The following is a 22,029-nucleotide window of genomic DNA, read 5'->3' on the forward strand; positions in this document are numbered from 1 at the left end:
ACATTTAATAATATAAATACGTAATATTAAGGGTAGGGTATCATAAGGGGGATATGCAACAAAACAATCCGACGCTCAAATTCGTCCTTGTTCAGGATGCTTGTAAAATTTAGAACGATCTTATACTTCTTTTTCTCCTCCTGTTGTTCTAGTGGGATCCTAGGCTTTTTTATAGGCAAAAAAAGCTTGGGCTCCAAGTCCCGTTATCTCACTCCATGTTCCTTAGTACGGTTGATTATGTTGCTTTATTTAAGCCTCACTCTCCTAATTTAGGATGCATGGGATGAGAATGGCTGGTTACTTGACCCTTAATTTTTATACCCACACTTCTCTCACACAATATGTCTAGTTAACAATCTAGAAAAACTATGTTGCCACGTTAAAGTACACGTCATTGCCATTATATATTATATATTTATTTCTCTCATACTGAACTACTATATAGCATAAAATTAATCAAGTATAATGAGTCACTACTCATTTTGTTAAGATCGAAAATCCTTTAAGTTAAAGAGTTTCTTGGAGATGATTTTTATGGGTTTAGCTCTTTAAACTAGTATTCCAAGAGATTTAAAGAGTCTTTTGGAGTTACTCTAATGTAGACACTTTTACGCTTTTTAAGACTTTTAAGACTTCCTATTGTCATTAGGAAGAAAAGAACTTTCATAGAGTCCATCTGTAATATTCGTCATTCGGTTATATTCCATTTGTAAAGAAAACTACATCAGTATGGACGTAACCTAACCTAAGTTAGAGTTGCCCAACTTTTGACATAACATTAGAAAAGGGACCAATTACCAAATGATTTAGGCTAAAGCCGCTAAAACCCTCTCTCTATTCTTGTCGATAAGCCGTCTCGATAGAGCTGTGAGGTATTCCTGATGGGCGAACGGAGCACAACTGCACCCACATCCAAACACGACCCCTATCTATAACACACGCTCCTTCTCCTCATCCTCAGGCTCTTCGCCAGGAAAGTACAGCGATCGTCGAACATGTCGAAGTCGAAGAAGCAGTTGATGTCTTCAGCTCCGTGGAGGGTGGAACAAGAGGCGGAGGATGAATTCCCAGAAGGGAAGCTTAAGGTGACGAGCCAGCCAGGGTCGACTCCAACCATGCACGTCCCTCGCAAGAAAACCAAGCGCTCTCAGGACCAAGACGATCAAGATTCTCTCACGGAGATCGATCCTGAGCTCCGCTACAGCTTCCAGCGCAACTTTCAGGTCCTTTTAAGTTTACCCAGTTCGCAATTTCATCAGTTCTTGCTGTTGTTGCGCTCTCAGACACAGAGTATCATTTAATTTGGTTGTTTTTGTTTATTTTTTGGAATTATCAAATTTGGCACATAAAAATGTGTTTATTTAATTATCTAATTGGCAATTTGTTTGGTTATTCTGCAGTTAATTGCTAATATCAGTTTAGTTTATTGCCTTAGCCTAATATGATTCTGAAGATTTTGGGTTTTCTACTTTTCTGGGTTGTGCGTGATTATTGTGTTTTAATTAATTTCTATCTAAATTTGATTGTCAGTAGTTGCTTTACGCATGAGATTTTGTGAGAATCACAGCCATTGCTTGCAAAGTTCTTGACAAATTTTGTAGTTGTTCGCTTCAAATGCTTGAGCAAAAGGGGTTACAAGAAATGAGTTACGAGTGGCGCATCTTGGGTAGATTAACAATGTAGCTTATAGCTCATAAGTCATACTGTCGTACATATATCTCATATTGGGTGTTTGAGGTACTTTATTTACATGTATTCACATGGCCCCTCATGTTCCCGTGCATACTTAATAACTCTGTTGGTGGTATGCACGGAGAACTGGGGCATGGCCTGCCAAAACCAGATTTCAGTAAACCCCTTCTGCTACTGTTTCAGAAGTATTTGAGTTCTTTCTTGACCAATTCGTGTTCTTTAGTTTCAATTAGTGAAGGACATGCCCTTACTAAATCCGGAAGCAAGACATGGCAATAGTATGCAAGTAGGATGGTAAAACTTGGACTTGTTACCGTACTGGTCTACTGGCATTCCTCTTCAACTCTGTACTAGAGTCCCCGATTAAAACCCCCTTTCCTGAGGCTAAGCGACAAAGAAAATAAGAAGATGACTTTACTAGTGTTTCTGGCTCGTTTCAGTAATTTAGAAGACAGTCCAAGCTAAGTGTGGTCTTCATGTTGAATTGACTATCTAGCTGCTTTCGTTCAGTTATGTTTTGTAGATTATTTGCTTTTACATCATTATTTGCTTGGTTCTCTATGATTATCTATTTGGCATATAATTTCCATGTTCCATTTCATTTTTATGTATAGCATCTACATCTAAAATTTATTATTTGATAATTTTATGCCTGACAAATTCGTTTTGCAGTTCCTTCAACGGGTGTTCAGCATTGATACTGTCGTGAAACCTCTTCCTCCCGCCATGGCATACAATGTCTCCCGCAACTTGAACTTCTTCACTCGTATTTTCACACAGTTCTTTGGTACGTATATCTGCTTACACTTTGTGGGTACCGACACCAAGTTGATGAAATATTAAGCATAAATAACAAAATCTGGGATCCCGCCCTCAACCTGTTGTTTCTGTGAATGAAGTGGCAATGCTATAGCTATGCTTATTATACTACGAGTACTAGAAGTGTGATAAATGTTTCTATCTTATTATACTACAGTGAGAGAGATTTTATTTCGCCATGGTTCATTTACATTCCAATATCTGAGGGGAAGCTTTCCTCTCACGATCGGCCTGGATACTTCAGAACCAAAGTCAAGAGTCAAAATTTTTGTGGATATGCGTACACATTACGCATGATCCCTTTACTTAGAAGCCAGTTAATTGAAAACTTGGACATATGATAAACCTTTGACATTATAATCTGGTTAATTTGGTTTCTTGTATTGCAGATCCTGAAGGTATTGCAAATGCGCAAAAATCACTTGGGCTAGGACAGGAAGAAAAAGTTCGTAAAGTTCGCTGATGCATGTTGAGGAACATAGAGTTGAGTAATAAACATTTTGTAATTCTAGTTTTAACTGTGTTTAGCTTGAATGTTCTGTCCATGACCATGGTAGTATATTGTCTCTAAATATTGAGAAATCTCACAATTTAGATGGCAACACATCTTTGTCGCGAAGTCGATTTGCTTGCTATCATGGAGGAGTATGCAGAAAGGGCATTTCATTTGTTGATGCATATATGGATTATGGAGGCACACAATACTCGTACAATATCTTTCTCTCGGGTTCCATTTTACGTACGACTGTAGCCTCATACCACTTGATATGTCATTGCTTGTGATCAAAGAATGAATATGTATTGTATAGGGTTATCAACCCTTAGAAATAACATATCACATATGAGATCACATCGTTTGTCAAAAGATGATTAAGGTCTTTACCAACAACACAATCTTATCTAATAAGTGGGGTCTACTGTATAAATGTGGCAAATTTGAAACATGGTTCAATCATCGAAACCGTTCTCATTCAAAAATCATCATAGTAAAGTATATCACAAAAGTTCCGGTGTGGTAAGTAATGAAACCATCATTTATAAGTAGTAATGTATTTTGTCAAGTTTCTGATGTGGATATAGGCCGCTTCAATTTTTAAACAATGGTGCAGGGTTTGAAGTGATAGACAAGGGGTGTTATGGAGTAGGAAGGAACAATGGGCAGATAAATTGTCTACCTCTTCAGCAAGCTTGTAGGGATCGCACATAGTACTTGTTTTGGGATGCCTTCTATCCAACAGAGGCAGTGGGCAAGGCATCATATAATGGTTCCAATACACGATCATATGCTTACCCAATCAACATTCAACAACGGACTACGCTATGAAAGCCAAGACAATACAAAGCTTTTGGAACTTCTTGCATGCAACAACCTCATCACTGATTGATTTCTTATGAATTGTCAATTTCTTTGAGAGTAAATTGTAGTAATCGTCCTCAACAAAAAATTTATTATTATTGGTCCCTCAACTCATCAAAATGTGTAGCTATGATCCTTTTTCGTCAACTTCGTTAGAATTTTGTCAAAATAAGTTATGTTGGAAGGACCATTGCTCCAATTGGGTTAAAGTTGAGAGACCATTTCTCTAGTTATATTAAACTTGAGGCACCAATGGTAATGAATTTTTAGTTGAGGGACTATTGCTCTAATTGAATTAAAGTTAAGAGACAATTACTACAATTTACTCTTTCTTTGATGCTTTTTTTTTTTTTTTTTTTTTTGTAGAAATAAAAATAAGATAGATATGATGTAAAGAAAGTTGAAATTTCACAGTAAAACTAATTGATTTTTGATGCTTTTCAGCTGATTGCTAATTTAATAATGTTAATAAATATTTTTCTGTTTTAGTAATTTCTGCTTGTACGTGTTGTCAATTCATGTGGGTACATCACCACTAGCGGAAGTATATAATTCTATCATGCGTCTTTTCGAGCTAGGAAGGATCCCCTTGAATTAAGTATTACTACCAGGCCATGGTGATTTTTGAATCCATCCAAAGGTTTATAGCATGAAAAGTGAAGGATAAATTCAGAAAATCTAGTCCACAAGGTTAACTTTATTCATGCTCAATCAAATCAAATCACAGCTCAACTTAAGGTAGCTATGATAATTAAATACTTAATTAGTGTAGCCATCTTTGTTAAGATTAGTGAGAGACTAACGAATCAAACGAAAGTTAAAAAAACCAACACATGTCGATTATTATTTTCGGGTGCAATAAATTGGATAGAGTTTTCATTTTTTCCCACTAAAAACGGTGTTAAAAACAGTGCTCTAAGTGATTTTGACTATGAAGATAATTTTGAGAAAGTTATTTTTGCGAAAGCCCAAAATAATATTGATCTCATAAGATCATGGTGGGATAATGAATCTACCAACTCTCCAAGAAAGAGGAAACAAAAACGAAAGAATGAAAAACAAAAAAGAAGAATAAGTGTATAATAAATTATAGAGATTAGACGTGAAAATGGAGTGCCATCTGTCAACTATCTGACGTCTTCTCTCTCCACTTTCATTCAGACTTGGATTGGGAGCGTAAGAATAAAATGTATAATAAATGAGAGAAGAAAAGGATAATCTACTACTACTACTAGCCAATTCCAAACAACAATCTAAAGTTCAAAACCAATAAAGTACAAGAAGTCCGAGATTTGTAACATTTCTCTGCAGCACTCAAACAAATTAGTAGAAACAAAATAGTAAGATAAAGCCAAATGGTAAATTTGAACCACCGCACTTTCTACTGGTTCCTTTCAATGTCAAGAGTGGCAAGCTGCTGTATGTTCATGGGATAAACCTCGGTACGGTCCCCGCTGAAAGCTTTCCTCCCAATTATGATGTTCACCGCTGATGTCGGGTGGAATGCATCCCAGAAAATATATTGGTCTCGATTTGGGCATGGTGTTTGGAAGGAAGACATGTAACTTGGCCTCTGTTACGCCCAATACCGCAGCATCCACGATTTGCAACGCTGAATCCTACAAACAGAATTGCACAAATATTGAAATTGCTAGTGTCGACAGACACATAATTAAAGTTCAATCAGGAATGACTTCAGATTAAATATACAGTAGCAAGCATACCATAGGATCTAGAATTGAGGAGCATGTCTTCGAACATACGAGCAATGTCTATGTAAATGAACTTTGAGCTTGGTAAGTTGGCATTAAGATTGTTGATCATTGTCTTCACATTTGTATTAAAAGGTAGAACAAGGCGATTAACTTCGTCCGAGCAGGTTCCACTTGGATTTTGGGCCAAAATACTTGGAATGCAACCCATTCTCCCTAATCCAGCAATAACAAATTTTCGGGCACCAAGATTGTAAAGTCTCTGGAACATGTCACATATATTAATAGGATGCTTAGGTAATTGTACGATAAGCTATGCATGCGTTGTTAAAGTTAGAGCATCCAACGCAAAACCAATTTACATTACGCATAGTGCCCCTAACTTTTATCGATTACATGATGCAATAACGCTTCAAATACGCAATGTAAGACAGTTATACGATCTAAACATATGGAGCGTCTAGTTGAGGAGGTGAAGTTCTTACAGTGAGCTGCTGTGTATATTCTTGAGCCAAGAGATCAGCATATTGTTGGGCATTGTACTGATTCCTAGTTGGATAGTTGGGCATTAGGTAATTATTCAGGTAGTCATTGCTTCCCATTCCAACGAAGAAGATGCACTTGGCAATAGATCGAGCAGCATCATCAGCACCAAGATTGCCTGTTATCTGATCAAGTGTATTCTGAAAGTTCCTTATTTGTTCACTAAAAGGTATTCTTCCCACCTGCAGAAAACAATTGTGACAAATAATTCAACTGAAACAATTCCAGATCAAACATGCAAAGCGATGGTTCTGCCAAATCCATGCAAAGTTTAAGATAAATACATTGAGTTAGTTAATTAAATTATGAAGCATGAAGTAGTATTAATTACGAAGTTTCTGCCAGTGTCATCAAGGATTCCAGCAGCTGCAGATGCATAATTGACTCCATGACGCATTTGATCACCAGAAGCTTCAGAGTGAGCAGGAATCAAGGGAAGTCCTAGCAGTTCAGCTGCAGGAGGATCAAATTAATTTAAAAAAAAAAAAAAATGAAAAAAAAAGAGAGATAAATGGCAATAATGTTTAAGTTTTTTGTCATCATTTTATAGAAGTGTATAATGCCTGGTTTTTATGCTCTAATGAGGAATGTAAATGTGCCCTTTAATTAGTCAAATGAGCAAATAAGATGCATCTCCAAGACTTCATTTATGTGTAATTAACAAGTAGGTTAACTAAAAAAAATTCAGAGATTAAGCAAATAGAGTACCCATAAAACCAAAAAATAAAATAAAAGCAACGACTAATTTCCTTAAGGTAAAAAAATAAACATAAAAGCAGCAGGCAAGAGAGAGAGACCTATTTCATCAACCATGGTGTAGCCATTGGAAAAACGGCCAGTAGGACCGCCGTTGAAATCAATGCCATAAGGGAAATAGTTAGCCTTGGCAAATGACGGAATGTCGTTGTTATTCCCATTGTCAATTAGAGAGTCTCCAAATATAAACATGGCAGGCACCGTTTCTGACAACAATCTCCTCCCACCGCCACCTCCATCGGCTGACGGTGATGATGAGTTCACATCTTGGCACCAAACTACTCCAGCTTCCAGAACCACCATCACCAAAACAACCACACAGAACAACCTAATACTGCTACTTGGAAGGTGCCTAGCCATCAATGGCTGAATATTGATGTTTTGAGATGGTAACGTAGGGGGGGAGAAGAGTAGAGAGAGAGAGAGAGAGAGAGAGAGAGAAGAAATGTAGTTGCTGTATTTGCAGGAGGAGCATGCAGCGATGATTTAATAGGAATGGCAAGGCGCGCGGTGGTTGTGAAGGTAATAAATGTTCACGTCTATCAGCTGCAGTAATTTAATACAAAATTTCCCTTCCCAAGCATCCTTCTCTTTTTCCTACCGCTGTTCTAATTTCTTGAAGTTTTCCCAACTCTCTCTCTCTCTCTCTCTCTCTCTCATATAAATTGAAAGCCATTTCCATGCAACGAATTAATATTCAACCCAATTAGGTGGTGCACAAAATTAACAATGTAAATAATTGGCTGAGTTTATTGAGGCTAGTTTGAGCTTCCATATCTTTTGTATAATTTGGGAGAACGGTTAGCACTTCAAAATTTTTATTATATATTTTTAATTTTCTATAATTATTAAAAAAATTTGGAATGCAAAATGAGATTTTTAGAGTGCTAATAACAATTCCCTAATTTGGTAGGTTAGATATTAATTTCGTAATGATAATGATAGGGAGACCAAAATTTTAAACCAAATATGAAATAAACACATTAATCAACACTTAAATAATAATTCAATTATCAATATCCACATCATTTAGTTTATAAAATTTGATTTAAAAATTTGGCCTCTCCAGAAGTAAGTGTGGCGGAAGTTTTTGCTTAGTTGAAGACAACATGAATGCTCTTTGAATAGCAAATTACGTTCCATTAGAAATATTTACTTTAAAGATGTAAAACTGAGGATGCAAATGACACTTCTACTGTTTGTTTTCTATTTTTTTCCCTTTTTTCTATTTGTTTTCATTTTCTTTTTATAAAAATGGTGACAACTAGTGGTAAGCCACGGTTATCCACCTATTCCGGAGGCCAGGAAGACTCACAGAGTTTCCATTAGAAAATTCTAAAATGTAAAAATATTCTGTTTTAGTGGAAATTTTTTTCATCTTAAAGTTTAAAATGTCCCACTAAACACATTAAACTTTCGATATGAAAAATGCTAGGGAGAAAATATTTTTATGTCATATTAGTGCACAATTTGATGTGATAAGTGATGTGTACATGTCACGTTAATTAATAAATTTATCTGATTAAAAGTTAATGGTATAAATCACTTAGCTTTTCCACTTCAAAAGGTACACTAATAGGATGTCATATTGTCTCTCTTGCGTTACTCTTCCACATAAAACTATTTTTCGGGACTGAGCTGGTGCACTAGCAGCACTCCTGCGCGTAAAAGAAAGGAGAGGACCAACCAAGACATACGTGCAGCCACGTAAACTGAACATGTGAGTCGACAAATATTTACCTGCGTTTTTTGTGGTTTTGTGGAATTCGTAGAGAAGTAGTTGATAAATTCCATTTTTGTTGCTGAAATGAAACCTTGATGATCTTCACTTCATGTCTAGAACTCTTCAAGACTTTCTTTTAATAAATGTTTTGAGTCCTTGGAACTCCAAGTTTGGCCACTTACTCTAATTAACCCTATATCCATATGATGTTTCACATGTATGCATCCAGGTGCAGGTGCCAGAATTCTTAATAAGAACCTTGAGTTATGAATGCAAGAAGTCAACACGTGATGTGCCTAAGGATCAAGATAAATGATCCTAGTGAATGAAAACAATTTATATGGCACGCATTCGTGCTAATGAAACAAGAATACATAAATAAAAATCCATACAAATTCTTGTTGGCATTAGATATATAGACACTACTGTTACAGAATCTGTGCCGTGTACGTCCCTTTTGAAGGGTATGCCTAAAACGCAGATTAAAAATTAAGAACTCGTTTGGAAGTGTTTTTAAAATGATTGAAATTATTTTTAGATAAATAATTTTGAGTTTCAAAAATACTTAAAGTGCTTTTTGTGAGAAACTTCAGTTATGTGTTTCTCGTAACAAGCATTTCAAGTACTTTTTAAGATTCACTTATATTTACTAAAAATTGATTTTAAAAGTATTTTCATTTAAAACATTTTCAATTATTTCAAAAATATTTTCAAATGAGCCTTAATTTTGAGCAAATAAGCTGTGTGTCAGTCTAAAAGAAAGGGGGGAGAGAGAGAGAGAGAGCTGATCGATTGGTGGCGTTGAAGGCGGATTCAGAGGTTGCCATGCCACTCCTAATTCCCAAGTCCTGTGTTGTTGTGGGACAGTTGGTGGTTATGCCTGCTGGGCAGGGCGGAGCAGGGGCAGCATTCTTATGTACTTTGACTTTTGTCGCAAATAAATAAATAAAAGAATTGATTCTCTCGGGGAGAACAAAGTTAACTCTTCTTTCTCCATGTATATCGTTTGTCTCAACAGTTAACATGGACTTTGTTGTTCCCGTACTCCAACTTGGGTTTCGTGAATTCAATTGAATGTGTTTAAAGTTTGAAATTTGTGTTTATTTACTATATAATTTCAATTAAACTTGTTTATGGTGATAAATAAGGTGGTAAGTAAAAATGTTTATGTACAACTTACATTACTATTTGATCTATAGTTTAACCTAGACCAAGCATCTAGTTAGGGAATAAAGCTGGTAAAATGAACCTAACTCATTAACACGACTCAATTTGCTCGCAAAAAAAAAAAAATTCAAATAACGGGTGAAGACTTAATGGGGGCTAGTAATGGTGAACCTGTTAGCAACCCATTAGTTAACCGGTGGTTTCTTATAGTGGTGAAGCCATGATTTCTCGAGGGGAGGGGCGAACTTAAAAGAGTGCAAGGTTAAAGAAAAATGGCAACAACTAAATCTTTTTATATAGTAATGTACTTCCATAATTAATTAATACAAACAAATTACAATTGTTGCCAGCGAGGTTTCATGTCCTGAAAATATCGCATAATAGGCTTATTATTAATAAAAGCAAATAAATCTCTCTCAATGTAAACAATCATGTTATCACTCAACCATTGATCTCTCATTTTATTACGCAATTGTGGTTTCACAATCTTCATAGTATCGTTCCATTTTGAAGGAGGATTTAAGCATTGTTTCTTATAGTATTGTTTTATTACGTAACTGTAAAATGGAAAGAAAAAAAAAATCTTAGACTCTTAATCCTAGAGTCGACTATACTATAGTATGCATAATAACTAATCCAACCAACAATTCAATTAATCAATACCAATAAGCATACAAATTATTCGATAAAAAAAAATTCAATTCAACTAATCATATGAATAGAACTAATCAATTCAACTAATAATCAAGAATTCAATTTTTTTCACCCTAAAAAATAATTTCATAATTTCATATCAATAATCTTAGAATCATATCAATAATCAATAACTAATAACCATATTAGTGCATTACTATATGATTCTATACCAATTAAACGAAATTCGTATTCAATAATTAATTAGGGTTAGGGATTATAAAATTAGGAAATAAAAAATTTACCTTTGATTGAAGGCTGGAAGCTAGCCACTTAGACTTTAGTGGCTGAAGAATGGCTGGTGATGGCTGCAAAAAGCCAACGGGAATCAACCTTCCTAAATTTTCTGTTCCGTTGGGCATTGGCTGCTGGGATTTTGGGGGCAAAGTTGCTCTCTCTCTGTCTCTGAATGGTGAATGGGAGAGTTTGAAACAATATAAGGGGAAATAGGGCTGAAAGAACTGAGCGAAGGGGGGACACGGTGTCTTTTTATTTTTAAATTTTTTTTCCAGGACCAAAACGACATCGTTTTGGCTTGGATGTTTTGAAAAAAAAAAAACCAAATATGTTGCTGCTACTGCTGCACGCAGCAGAAACAGAACATCGGAAACAGAGAGGCTGCACCAGTCGGTTTTTCGGCCAGGGGAGGGGTTGAACCAGCTCTCTAGTGGTGTTTTCCGGCGAGGGGAGTGGCGGCCGCCACTCCTCACCCTCGCATGGCTTCGCCACTAGTTTCTTACCCAACAATCAATGGCAATATGCCTTGAGTCCATGTTTGATTATTAGCTAAATCAATGACAGTATGCCACTTGGTACTACAGTATGGTAGTATTCTTTTTTACTTGTAAACAAGGGGTCTTAGATTTGAATCTCGTGAATGACGAATTCGATACCAAATTAGGTTGATTATGTGGCTTAGCTGAACTCCCTCTTCTCTTTAATGTAAAATATATCGTTGTACTAAAAAAAATAATAAAAAAAAAAAAAAAAAAGGTGTGGCTCCTCTTTGGCTTAATTACGATTTTGAACTCTAATTCAATATATTGGGTTTTAGGATTTCTTCTCAGAGCTCCTCTTCATATTCAATTGGGGATTTTTCTTCAAATTCGAGCATTTTCCATCTGTTCATCCGAAAAATGGGGGACAATGTTCCAATAGTTTTAGTCGCGACTAATAAAGGCATATAAATTGATGCCAAAAAGCTCTCATTCACTCTCTTCCATCAACACAGCACAAGTCAGATTGGAGGTCATTTGATGTCATGCAGAATTCAGATCGGACGATTGAAGCATAAAATGGAGGCAACTTCTTATATCCTTCCCGCAATGTTTGCCGAACCTAAAATCTCCTCTTCCGTCAAGACCCGATACAGCTAGACTAATTAGTCATGTGCTAAGCTGGAACCTCCTTAAATAAGAGGACCACTGCACTCAAATGTATCAACCATGTTTTACGCACTAAATAACAGACAGTTTCAATTATTCGAATCAAAGCCTATCCTTCCCACAAGTACTTAGCAAACCATGTCTATAAAATTAAGCACTTGATTCGATTTAACCGAAAACAGATTATGCCAAATCTTGGTTCTAGAGTGCATAACACGAATACGAGTTATGAATCAAAATTACAGATGTTGCTTAGTAAAAAGCTATACAATATGTCCAAACCATGATTGATCGATGAGTAAATGTTACGAATCCAACATCCTAATCGGCTCTGGGTCTGAGTGAGTTTTTGCAGACACCGCTTATACTTTGTTTCTCAAATGCCAACCAAATATGCATGTCAGCAATCTAACTTCACGCAGCCGGAAACGAAATTACATACAGTACATACAAGTCACCAGAGATTCAAGGCTTCCATAACTTCAGTGTACAGTCTTCGCTATATGTGGCGACAAGATTCCTGTGAGGATGGTGACTGATGCCAATTACATCCTTTTCATGGACCTGCAAATCACAATAGAAAGCACTTCATAACTCTTTGGCATTCATTTATGCATTTTCGGTTATCAAAGGAGGATTGTGTAAACAGAGCGATCGTTTAACATGCGCAGTTAGATCTCAGCAAACAACCAACAGTGTAATCCCAGACGTCCACACATGCACACACCCACGAATGTGAATAGTGCAGGTTTCGGGACCAGAAATAGCTGGAATTAGAATGCGGCAAGAATTGCAATTACTGTACCACTCCTTTAAAACGAGCCATTCAGGGACCAAAACAGGCCTTGTCTTAAATTTGCCACATCTAGGATGAATACACATCCAGAAAGATGTCATCTGCATGCAGTATGCTTACAGGTATATACTGGATGACAAGGGCCAAATAGTTATATCGGCCAGCACAAACAAAGATGTCATCAGATACCTCTATTAGTATTTTAAACAAGACGGGGCAGATATTTATCTAAGCGAACATACACAGGATTTCTCCTTCACACCTTATTTGTATAGAGTATGAAACTTAACCCATGTACATCTTCGAATATGGGGTTTCATGCCAAGCAGAAATAATATAATAAGACACTTGCAATGCTGAGTGATCGGATCTCAATCAGTGAAGCAACCAAAACTGGTTAGAAATACTAGAAGATCCATGTCTCAATGAAGTTTGAAAAACACCAATTTAACTCAACCAAGGAAAAATCATCACTTGAACATTCAGTTGTCTTTTCAAAGTACTTTGTGAATTTAGAGCAATAGCCATGTTGAAAGAAATACGTAAATTCTCGTTTAATGTGATTCAGATGTGCAACAAGTATTTGCATTCTAAGCCCTCGTTCCGTACCATCTCAATCTCCATTACCAAAATACATACGTCAATTAACAAAATTGTCAATAATTGTTGTGATTCCAGATATGCGTGAGGTATATCATTCTAAAGCTAATTCAGTACTTTGTTCGGGAAAAAAAAAAAAAAAAAATCATTACCAACTCAATCTTTATCAACAAAATACATACCTTCATTAGATGCTCTAGTTTACCAGATTGGTGACTGAAACAGTACATATTCCTGCAAACAGATGAAACATTGGTAAGCACCCTGCATGCTGATGATCACAAGAACAAAGCAGGTAGCACGGTCTTTGTAGTTTCCAACTGGCAAGTACCCGTTGGAGGAAAAAAAAAATAACGCAAACGGCTCTGACTCTAGTGAAGGAGAAGCCCAAATTATCTCTTAGATTCTAATTTTGGAATTCTAATGTTGGAAAAGCAAAACGTTGTCTATCCAATGATGCTAAGAAAACAAATAGTTCTCTAGAAGACGAGGATAAACACCGCAAAGTGTATAAGAGATCTTTTGAATTTGGAAAGATTTCATACATAACAGACACAAAAACAAGCATATTAAGAATGTATATTAACATAAACAAATGAAATATGAGCACGATGAAAATTTGACAAAAGTTTATCTGGAATACCTATCTTCACCAACACAGTAAATCCATTCCCCTTTAGGTGACACACAAGCTGACAAAAAATCTCCACCTTCCTTTTTACCAGATGAAAAGCTCTTCACAACCTAAGCCATAATAATCAGACAGTCTCAGTAATAATAAATTCATTTGCACTTAACAACAAAACAAAATATTTTGGCTTTAAAACATGAAATTTTCAAAAACAAACTTTAAAAAATGTTAAACCAATAATTACTGCCTGCCAAATACATTGTGACACGTTGAACAAAAGTGAAAAAATATATACCTGCCCTTGAAGTGTCATGACATAAATGGATGACGTCTTATTACATACAATGATGTGATCTGTATTTTTTGGGTAAAGATGAACAGAATTCACAGAAGCATCACCTCCCTAACAGTTCAAACAAAAAAACCACGTATTAGATGCAAAAACAATAAAAGAAAAGGCAGAAGTTCAAAGGAAATGTAGCTAGCTTCCTCGAGCTCATGATATATAAAATATTAAAACAATAAACAGGAATACCCTTAAGGAGGAGGTGGCTTGAATGTCTGCAGACAGTCTGTAGTCTTCAAATCCCAGACCTAAAAAAAAAAAAAAAAAACATATTTATGCCCCAGAAAATGGAAAGGTGTTGCGCAACAACAGCGTCTAAGAGATACAAATACATATTGCAAGAAACTTACCTTGACTGTACAATCGCTAGATGCAGTAATTACACGAGCTCCATCACTTGTAAAGATTGCGTCATTTACATAAGATGAATGTCCACGAAATTCTTTCAACGCCTTCCCAGATTTTAGGCCATGGATTCTACATCAGTCATAAACAGTCACCTTTAAAAATATAGCAATGAATATAAATATAATTATATATGAACGAAAAGAGGAGATGCGCGTGGCAGCCAATAATGCACTTTTTGACATTAAATCATAGTAACCAAAACATAAAAGTGAAAAACAAGGAGATGCATGTGACAATGAGTGATGCATAACTGTTACATAACTAATACAATTCAACGGATGTATTAAAATGAAAACATAGGAACAAGTCAAAACTCAATGTTGAAACAATATTAGTGATAGAGTAAATGTTGACATGTAAAGTAATAACTAATGTACCAATCTAGGAAACATATGCAACAAGAGATGTGAAAAAATACTTTGTAGTGCTGTCAAATGATGTACTAAGTAACTGGCTTCCATCACGAGAGAAGGAAACACTGGTGACACCCTTTGAATGTGCACGTTCAAGACGGCGCAAGCACTGCCCAGTCCTAATACGCCAAACCTGTAAGAAGAATTTAGACAAATTAAGTTCAGTAACAAATTCAATAAAACTGTATAACATATCAAAACTGAATTAAGTCAACAAATGCAAAGTAGCAAAATGGACAGGAACCAAAAAAGTTAAATAACATTCTGCAAACTATCTTCTAGCTTCAAGATAAGACGCCAAATCATAATTACTATACTAGGGCCTTATCTTGGACCAGAAAAAGGAAGCATACTCAGAAATCTCAACAAACACAGCTTGAGTTATGTTCATATCATAGACAAAAAAACTTGACCAGAACCAGAATCCAACATTAAAAACTCCATTCGTCACTCATTACAATTTCTGGAACACCTAAGTGTCGTATTCATACCAACTTTATCCACTGACATGTAAGAAAATTAGGGTACACAGTAATGAATGCTTACAAAGCAGTGGGAGAATCATATGGACTCTCTGAAAGAGAAGTAACTACATAAAACTAACATCAATTTTATAATGATAGGGCAGCCATCCCCATAGTCAGATGGCAACATTTGCTCAGATTAGTACTAGAGGGAGACTGGTTTGGACTGAATAGTATTTGAAGACAGGTGTGGGAGTAAATTTGAAGGACTCTCTAATTAATTGAGGATACATGTGGTCATATGATGGTTTCTAATGGGAAATTAAAACAAAAATTTAAGAAAAATGTATGGAGAATTTAACTTCTAGAAGAAAAAACAAGAACCAAACTGTTCCATCCAAGAAAAATGAGCATAATTTACTTTGATCTTTCCATCTTGTGACCCAGATGCAAGCATCTCTGAATCTCGGCTAAATTCAACACAGAGGACAGCATCCTCGTGCATCATGAAACTTTCCTGCAATATTGACAGCACATCAGAAAATGCAGAAGGCAGGTTGCGAAAAAAAAAAAAAAACAACCGAGCGACTGTCCGTGTGTGTAGGGGCACATGTATGTGTATAAGGACATGACAAGCAGGCCAGAGCCCAAGTTGCATTCATCGAGAACCCTTGAGAGGGTGAAAAACACAACATTATCCCGACTTCCAATAGCATGTTTCTTGCTCAGAACCAATGATATCAAGGTCATAATGGTACAACTTTACAATTAATTAACCTTACAATTGCAATGAAAATATATACTTATATTATATATCTATGCATGTATTATTGTTGTAGAATGCACAAGACTTCGGAAAGAAAATAAATGCTCACATCAGCCTGGTACTGAAGATCCTTCTTGAGTTTCCCACTTAAGTAATCCCACACCTGGAAGTGACACAAACATTGGAAAAAGAACGCACACTCAAATCACACCAAATAATTCATATTAACAAAAGCATCATAATCATATATACCTCAATAAATCCATCAACCGAGCAAGAGACAAGAAACTGCCCATCTGGTGAGAACCGGGCACATTCTGCATGACTTTTTGTCCCAAACTGCAGCAAAACACCACCAAAAACAGATTAGAAGTTCAGAAAGAAATTGTTACAAATAATCAGGCCACTACTTAATATAAATCGATAAGATCTGTCTAATCTATTTAAATTTCTTCATAGGCCGATGCATGGATAAAAGAACTACCATCGAATATTGATGTTACTGTAGTCTAAGTTCCTAAAACCTGATTTAAAACGAAGTTCAGTATCCAGCATTAATAGCCCTTAACACTAAACCAATAAAGGATACTGAACAATGTATCAAAATGATATATAGCTACAATGCTACATGTAAATTCCCTGCCTTTATTGTGTGTGAAAGAGTTGTTGGATACAAGTCATCCACATCTTGTTTCATAGCAGCTGTTCCCCGAAATAAGTCAAACTGTGTTCCTGGGGGAAGCAATCCTGAAAGAGAAAAAAAAAAAAAAGTAACCACATAAGTGACCGTTCCTGTTAATAAAAATAAATCTGATTAGAATATATATTGATAGAGAAAAAAACCTATACGAAGTGAACCAGAAGTCCACTTCTTTTAATAAGAGACTGTTAACTTAGGCCTCATTTGCTCGGCAGTACGCAAGGCCTGGAATAGGAATTTGTTTCCTTTCCATCAAAATTGGATGTTTATTTAGCTTGGAATGAAAATAGAATTAAGGAACTGACTGAACTCAACTACATTGACTAGGTGGAATTGAAACAGGTGGAAGGCTGGAATTTCTATTAGGTACTTCTAATGGGATGTAACTTTGAGAAAAGTACCCTCCCACAACTGTCTTCTCTACCATTTTGTGCCTTTGTATATTAAACCTATTTTTTCTTTAATCTACATACTTTGTGAAACTCTTCTGTGAACATGTGCAATTCTCACTAGTAGCAAATATGTTGAGAAAAAGATCATTTATCAATTTATCACCAGCAAGCCATGCTAACATATATTGGGCTCAAACCCAGGATAGATTCTTTGATAGTCTTCTTGACTGGTGGTGGAGGTGAACGCCACCATGTCACTAGGAGCAATCATGTTCATCTTCTTTACTTTCTTCTCGATTCTGGTCCTCGTTTTATACCAAACATAATATTACATATATATAAATTTGGTCTTTTATATAAAGACATTAATTTCTTACATGCAGAAGTAGTTGGACATCTCAATTATCATGACAGCAGTTTTGATACTGATGTTGAAAGATTCTTTTTAAGTTTTGAAAATTAGTAAGTCGTAAAACAAAAAAGTGTAAAATTGGAAATATGTTAGTCCTTCAGCCTATTCCTATTTACAATTCGTAACATATATGCCAAATGGTGGAATGAAACGATCATAGCCATTCCGTCCTTAAAATTGTATGCAAATCCTATTCCTATTCTAACATTCCAATCAAACAAATGCAGGCCTTACAGTTATAAAGATAAAGAGCTATTACATGTACAGTGAGAAGCAGTCCATCAATCACTTCAACAAGAGGAAGTGTCATTCAAAAGTACAGAAAGGGTAACATTCATTTTTTGCTTACTCTGCATTTAATAAAATTTGTTTCCTCTCAAGGAAAAGAAAAACAGATGGAATCCACATACATAGCACATGAATCTTTCATCTCAATGCATATGTGAACCATCAAGATGAAGAATTATTAAGGAGGGACAAGGTATGGCAAGATGCCGAAGCTAAATTAACAACAAAAATCTCTGTATCCTCACCTAACATGTACGGATAAAACTTCTTGCGGATAAATAAAACTTGATTTCATTGGCACTAAAATTCACAATGCATAAAAGTGAATATAGATTTTATAGCCATGAAGGGTATCTATAAGAAATATAAAGTACGCTCATCCATGACAGGATGGAAATAGAAGGGAGGGAGGGAGGGAGAAAAGAGTAAAGCAGAAATGAATTTTAAGCAACATATCCACTAGAGGATTTTCTTTAAAGCTCTTCCACGGGAGGATAATTTTCAAACCTTGGTGCTGCTGCCACTTCAGAGCCTGACCAATTAGAGCTGTTAATCTTGATGGTGGCACCACACTAACTTCCGCAGCAAGTGCTGAGAAATTCAAAAGAAAACAAAACTCGTCAAAGACCACAAACTTCAAAGAATAAACTTCAATAACTACAAAGATTTTTTTTCATTTGCTATCTACATTTTTTGTCAGATTTCAATGTCAGACACCTCTGACTGTATTTCACATTTAAACTCTCCATATCCAAGGCCTGGTCTAAATCCATAAACAGGAACAATTAAAAACAAATTAAAGGAAATGCTAAACAGAAACTTTAGTAACAGATCTTTGCTTTTCTTAACGCATTATGACATTGTATGACCATACGAGTATATTTCAGTCCCTAGAAGTCTTCAGGCGGCAAGCATATCAGATTTTTTCTCCCCAAACTATGAATTGAACCGTTATCTGAAGATTGAAGTGAATCCAAATTGTGCAGGGTTTTTTTCTTACGTTATTTATGTTCCTTCAGTGATTGTTCAGTGACAAATTTTATCTCTAATCATAGAGGAGAGATACCTGATGTATTCATTGAGATTAAAAACCTAATGGAAATATTTAAAGTTCACTTATAGAAGGGAGATGGAGTGAAACCTTGAGCAATTTGAGCACGCCGTTTTTCTTTTGTTGACTCTTGATAAGCCTGTTATAGACAACATAACCTTTAAGTTTCTAATAAAGCACCATGCTGATTGAAATGAAAGCACAACATTCTCCAAGACAGTGGAATGAGCTAATAGCAAAAGATTCAGGTGCACTATTTAGTTAACCTTCAATCTAATTTGATGGCATTACAGAGAAAAGACAAAAGTTATGACCAGACCAATATCATTTTCTTTCTTTCTTTTTTCCTCAAGCTGAATAAATATAATGCATCATTAGTTCTGGAGTGCTGGCTGTTGATTGGGACCTTCAGGTGTTTGTGATATTAAGGTTTTTGGGACATTCAAGTGTCTGGGAACCTTCAACTGACTAACATGTTTTTGGCAGGACTTCATTGCACATATTCTCATTGTAGATAGGCAATAAAGAAATAAAGGTTGAAATTCTTTCTTATTATGACCAATAATTCAATAACTAGTGAGTCAAATAATTATTTGAAAGCTATTTCATACCTCATTTGGATCAAAATAGGTTCTGACAAGGAGGTGCTCAAGTCGCAAGAATCTTTCAGGTTGTTCTTGCTTCACTACACCCATTACCTGAGTCTGTCTTAAGATAGCACGAGCAGTATCCAATTCTCGAAGTTCAATCATTTCAAGTACAATCTACACAACATGGACAGATGAAACATAGAAAAAATTACTCCACTGTCAATCCATTCAAGTAGGCTTTCAGGGAAGTAGAGCCAACTAAACCTGGCAGAGGTACACAGCGATCATACTAACATTTAGGGCCAAACAAAGACATAACTCCGCAATCCAAATTAGCACAAACTGAAAAATCCATATCCAAGACATACAACGACAGCAGAAAAAAATGGGAAAAAAGTATCCAACCCCACCACACAAACTTTGGTTTATAGACAATGATCTGATTTGCCTTAATGTCATTCATTCTCACAAGAGTGAATCTGATCAAAACCAACAGACTTAGGCGCTACCATTCCTAAGAGTATTAGAAATTTTAATATGATTGAGCCTTCTTACATCAGTACTAGTTTGATCCATTCTGTCAAAGGTTCTAGGGATTAGAAGTTGACAATGTTATTTGTGCATTTAGACAATGGCTAGGTGTGGTGTGTTCCTATGCGTGCACTTGTTTTTGTTGGGACATTATTCATATTCAATATTTTAAAATAAACAGAATATGTTTCCACCTTACAATATCAGTACAACTCTATTGCTGACTTCAGAATACCTTAACTACTTTCTCCTCTCAAATGAGTCTTAACGAGTTCCTCAGCTCAAATATGACTTTATACATGAGATGGGCCACTCGAAAAACCTTCATATATCAGAAATATGCTTTTGTGCTCGACAACTAAATCAAATGTGCATTATTGCTTCTGTCCTACACTTTACACCTTTGATCACTAAATCCCGGTAGCCATATCATGCATCCTAGCAGGAGAAATTCTCTCATATAATATTGGCATAATGTAAATTGGAAGTTATATACGCGCACACAAAAAGGACTAGCCCTGTAAGAATCATACTCAATACAGCTAACACCAATCTTGAGCATTATAAATCACGACAGTGAGCTTATAAGTTGAAGAATATGCAAAACAAGTAACATTGTTCATACATCAGAGCAGCTAGAGTCAAACAGTAGTGTAAACATGTCGGAAAGTGAAAGGACTAATACCAGGCTTGCAACATACATATTCAAAGGTAAGTATTGTTACAAACCTGCTCGTACAAATCCTCCAATTTATTCCTGGGAAGCTTAAGTTGAGCCACTTGAGGCAAAATTGCATCCCACCTTCCACTATTTATGTCAGAAACAAATGTCTCAACGCTGTCAACAGTGTTCAAAGATACCTGGCACTCACTCTGCAACGTTTGAAACGTTTGGTGCAAAGAATTCTCTTTGCAAAATTGAAGCACAATCTTGATGACACTGAAAAGAGAGAAAAATAAAACAGATTAACGACATCGAATTTTCTAGTACACTCAAACAGTACAACGTTGTACTCTCACTATATCTTTAGCAAACAAGTCAATACCCCTGTTACCGAAAGCCAACATATTCGACAACATCCGAGAACTTCCCAGGCATTGTTTGTCTTTGAACGAACAGAATCCAATGATTACCAAAAAAAAAAAAAAAACCAAACATAACCCAGTTAAACCTAACTTAACCCTACTCTACTCCCCCAGTTGTCTGCCCAGAAAACAACACAAGAACTTAAATATTGAACCCTAGAAAAACATAAACATAGGATTTATGAGTGTGCAATACAACGTTAAAGAGGAAAAACAAAAAGACATACTCTCGAGCTTCGATTTCTAAGGTAGACATTGTGCCGACGAAGTTTCAGTGGAAGGAAACAGAGAGAGAGAGAGAGAGAGAGAGAGAGAGAGATAGAGAGGAAGACTAGGGTTTGCAGCTACGTCTAGGAAGAAGAAGAAGAAGAAGAAAGAGAAAGTTTGGGTGGTGTAAGGAAACTTGTGTTGTTTGGGCGGGTGAGGGCTGCGGCTTCAAGGAGGCGGAGGGAAGGGAGAGGGAGTGGCTGTGTTTTTCTATTTTTTTTTTTTGTTCGGAAGGGGTTTGGGTTTGTGTTTAGAGCAGTTCCAGCGTTGGCTGGTGCTCAGGGAAGGGCTGGTGAACAGGGCCGTAGAGCCTAGTGAGAGAGTCCACCGTGTGGCAGCCCGAGGAACAGGCCCGGCCCGAGGGAGGGGCTGATATGAGTTGCCAGCCTGAGAGCCTGAGGGTTTTATGACGTACGGCTAACGTCACCCAGACGTCAGTCA

At 36.2% G+C, this 22,029-nt stretch overlaps 3 protein-coding genes across 4 annotated transcripts; 1 reads left to right on the forward strand and 2 right to left on the reverse strand.

Moving 5' to 3' along the window:
* The first annotated feature begins 813 nt into the window (after positions 1–813).
* On the forward strand, positions 814–3,376 carry LOC103952505. Of its 2 annotated transcripts, XM_009364091.3 has the most exons (4): positions 814–1,223; positions 2,365–2,479; positions 2,901–2,994; positions 3,107–3,376. In XM_009364091.3, exons 1-3 carry the CDS (start codon positions 996–998, stop codon positions 2,972–2,974), a joined length of 417 nt encoding a protein of 138 aa, XP_009362366.1. In that variant the 5' UTR covers positions 814–995; the 3' UTR covers positions 2,975–2,994; positions 3,107–3,376. The 2 variants fall into 2 exon arrangements, with proteins under 2 accessions (XP_009362366.1, XP_009362365.1); XM_009364090.3 differs by having other exon boundaries at positions 2,901–3,130.
* Positions 3,377–5,067: 1,691 nt separating this feature from the next.
* LOC103947987 (GDSL esterase/lipase At1g71691-like) lies at positions 5,068–7,343 on the reverse strand. Its single transcript, XM_009358976.3, is given in 6 exon segments — positions 5,068–5,419; positions 5,422–5,487; positions 5,593–5,842; positions 6,066–6,305; positions 6,455–6,576; positions 6,921–7,343. Coding segments are annotated over 6 exon segments (1,167 nt in total). The 5' UTR covers positions 7,240–7,343; the 3' UTR covers positions 5,068–5,249.
* A 4,647-nt stretch (positions 7,344–11,990) lies between these two features.
* On the reverse strand, positions 11,991–21,827 carry LOC103952506 (suppressor of mec-8 and unc-52 protein homolog 1). Its single transcript, XM_048583194.1, is given in 16 exon segments — positions 11,991–12,411; positions 13,426–13,477; positions 13,887–13,987; positions 14,170–14,279; positions 14,411–14,468; positions 14,571–14,697; positions 15,047–15,174; positions 15,927–16,022; positions 16,381–16,434; positions 16,524–16,610; positions 16,915–17,018; positions 18,571–18,654; positions 19,205–19,253; positions 19,726–19,878; positions 20,965–21,175; positions 21,549–21,827. Coding segments are annotated over 16 exon segments (1,542 nt in total). The 5' UTR covers positions 21,578–21,827; the 3' UTR covers positions 11,991–12,312.
* Between the last annotated feature and the right edge of the window lie 202 nt (positions 21,828–22,029).

The sequence above is a fragment of a genome, unplaced genomic scaffold (genome assembly GCF_019419815.1).
Source record: "Pyrus x bretschneideri cultivar Hongxiangsu unplaced genomic scaffold, Pyrus_bretschneideri_v1 Contig2, whole genome shotgun sequence".
Lineage (NCBI taxonomy): Eukaryota > Viridiplantae > Streptophyta > Magnoliopsida > Rosales > Rosaceae > Pyrus > Pyrus x bretschneideri.

Bases quoted from the DNA above. Each gene is read 5' to 3' on its own strand.
- LOC103952505 (XM_009364091.3), top strand. From the start codon at position 996: ATGTCGAAGTCGAAGAAGCAGTTGATGTCTTCAGCTCCGTGGAGGGTG. The intron at 1,224-2,364 runs GTCCTTTTAAGT...TTCGTTTTGCAG, and splicing joins GCTTCCAGCGCAACTTTCAG to TTCCTTCAACGGGTGTTCAG. The intron at 2,480-2,900 runs GTACGTATATCT...CTTGTATTGCAG, and splicing joins TATTTTCACACAGTTCTTTG to ATCCTGAAGGTATTGCAAAT.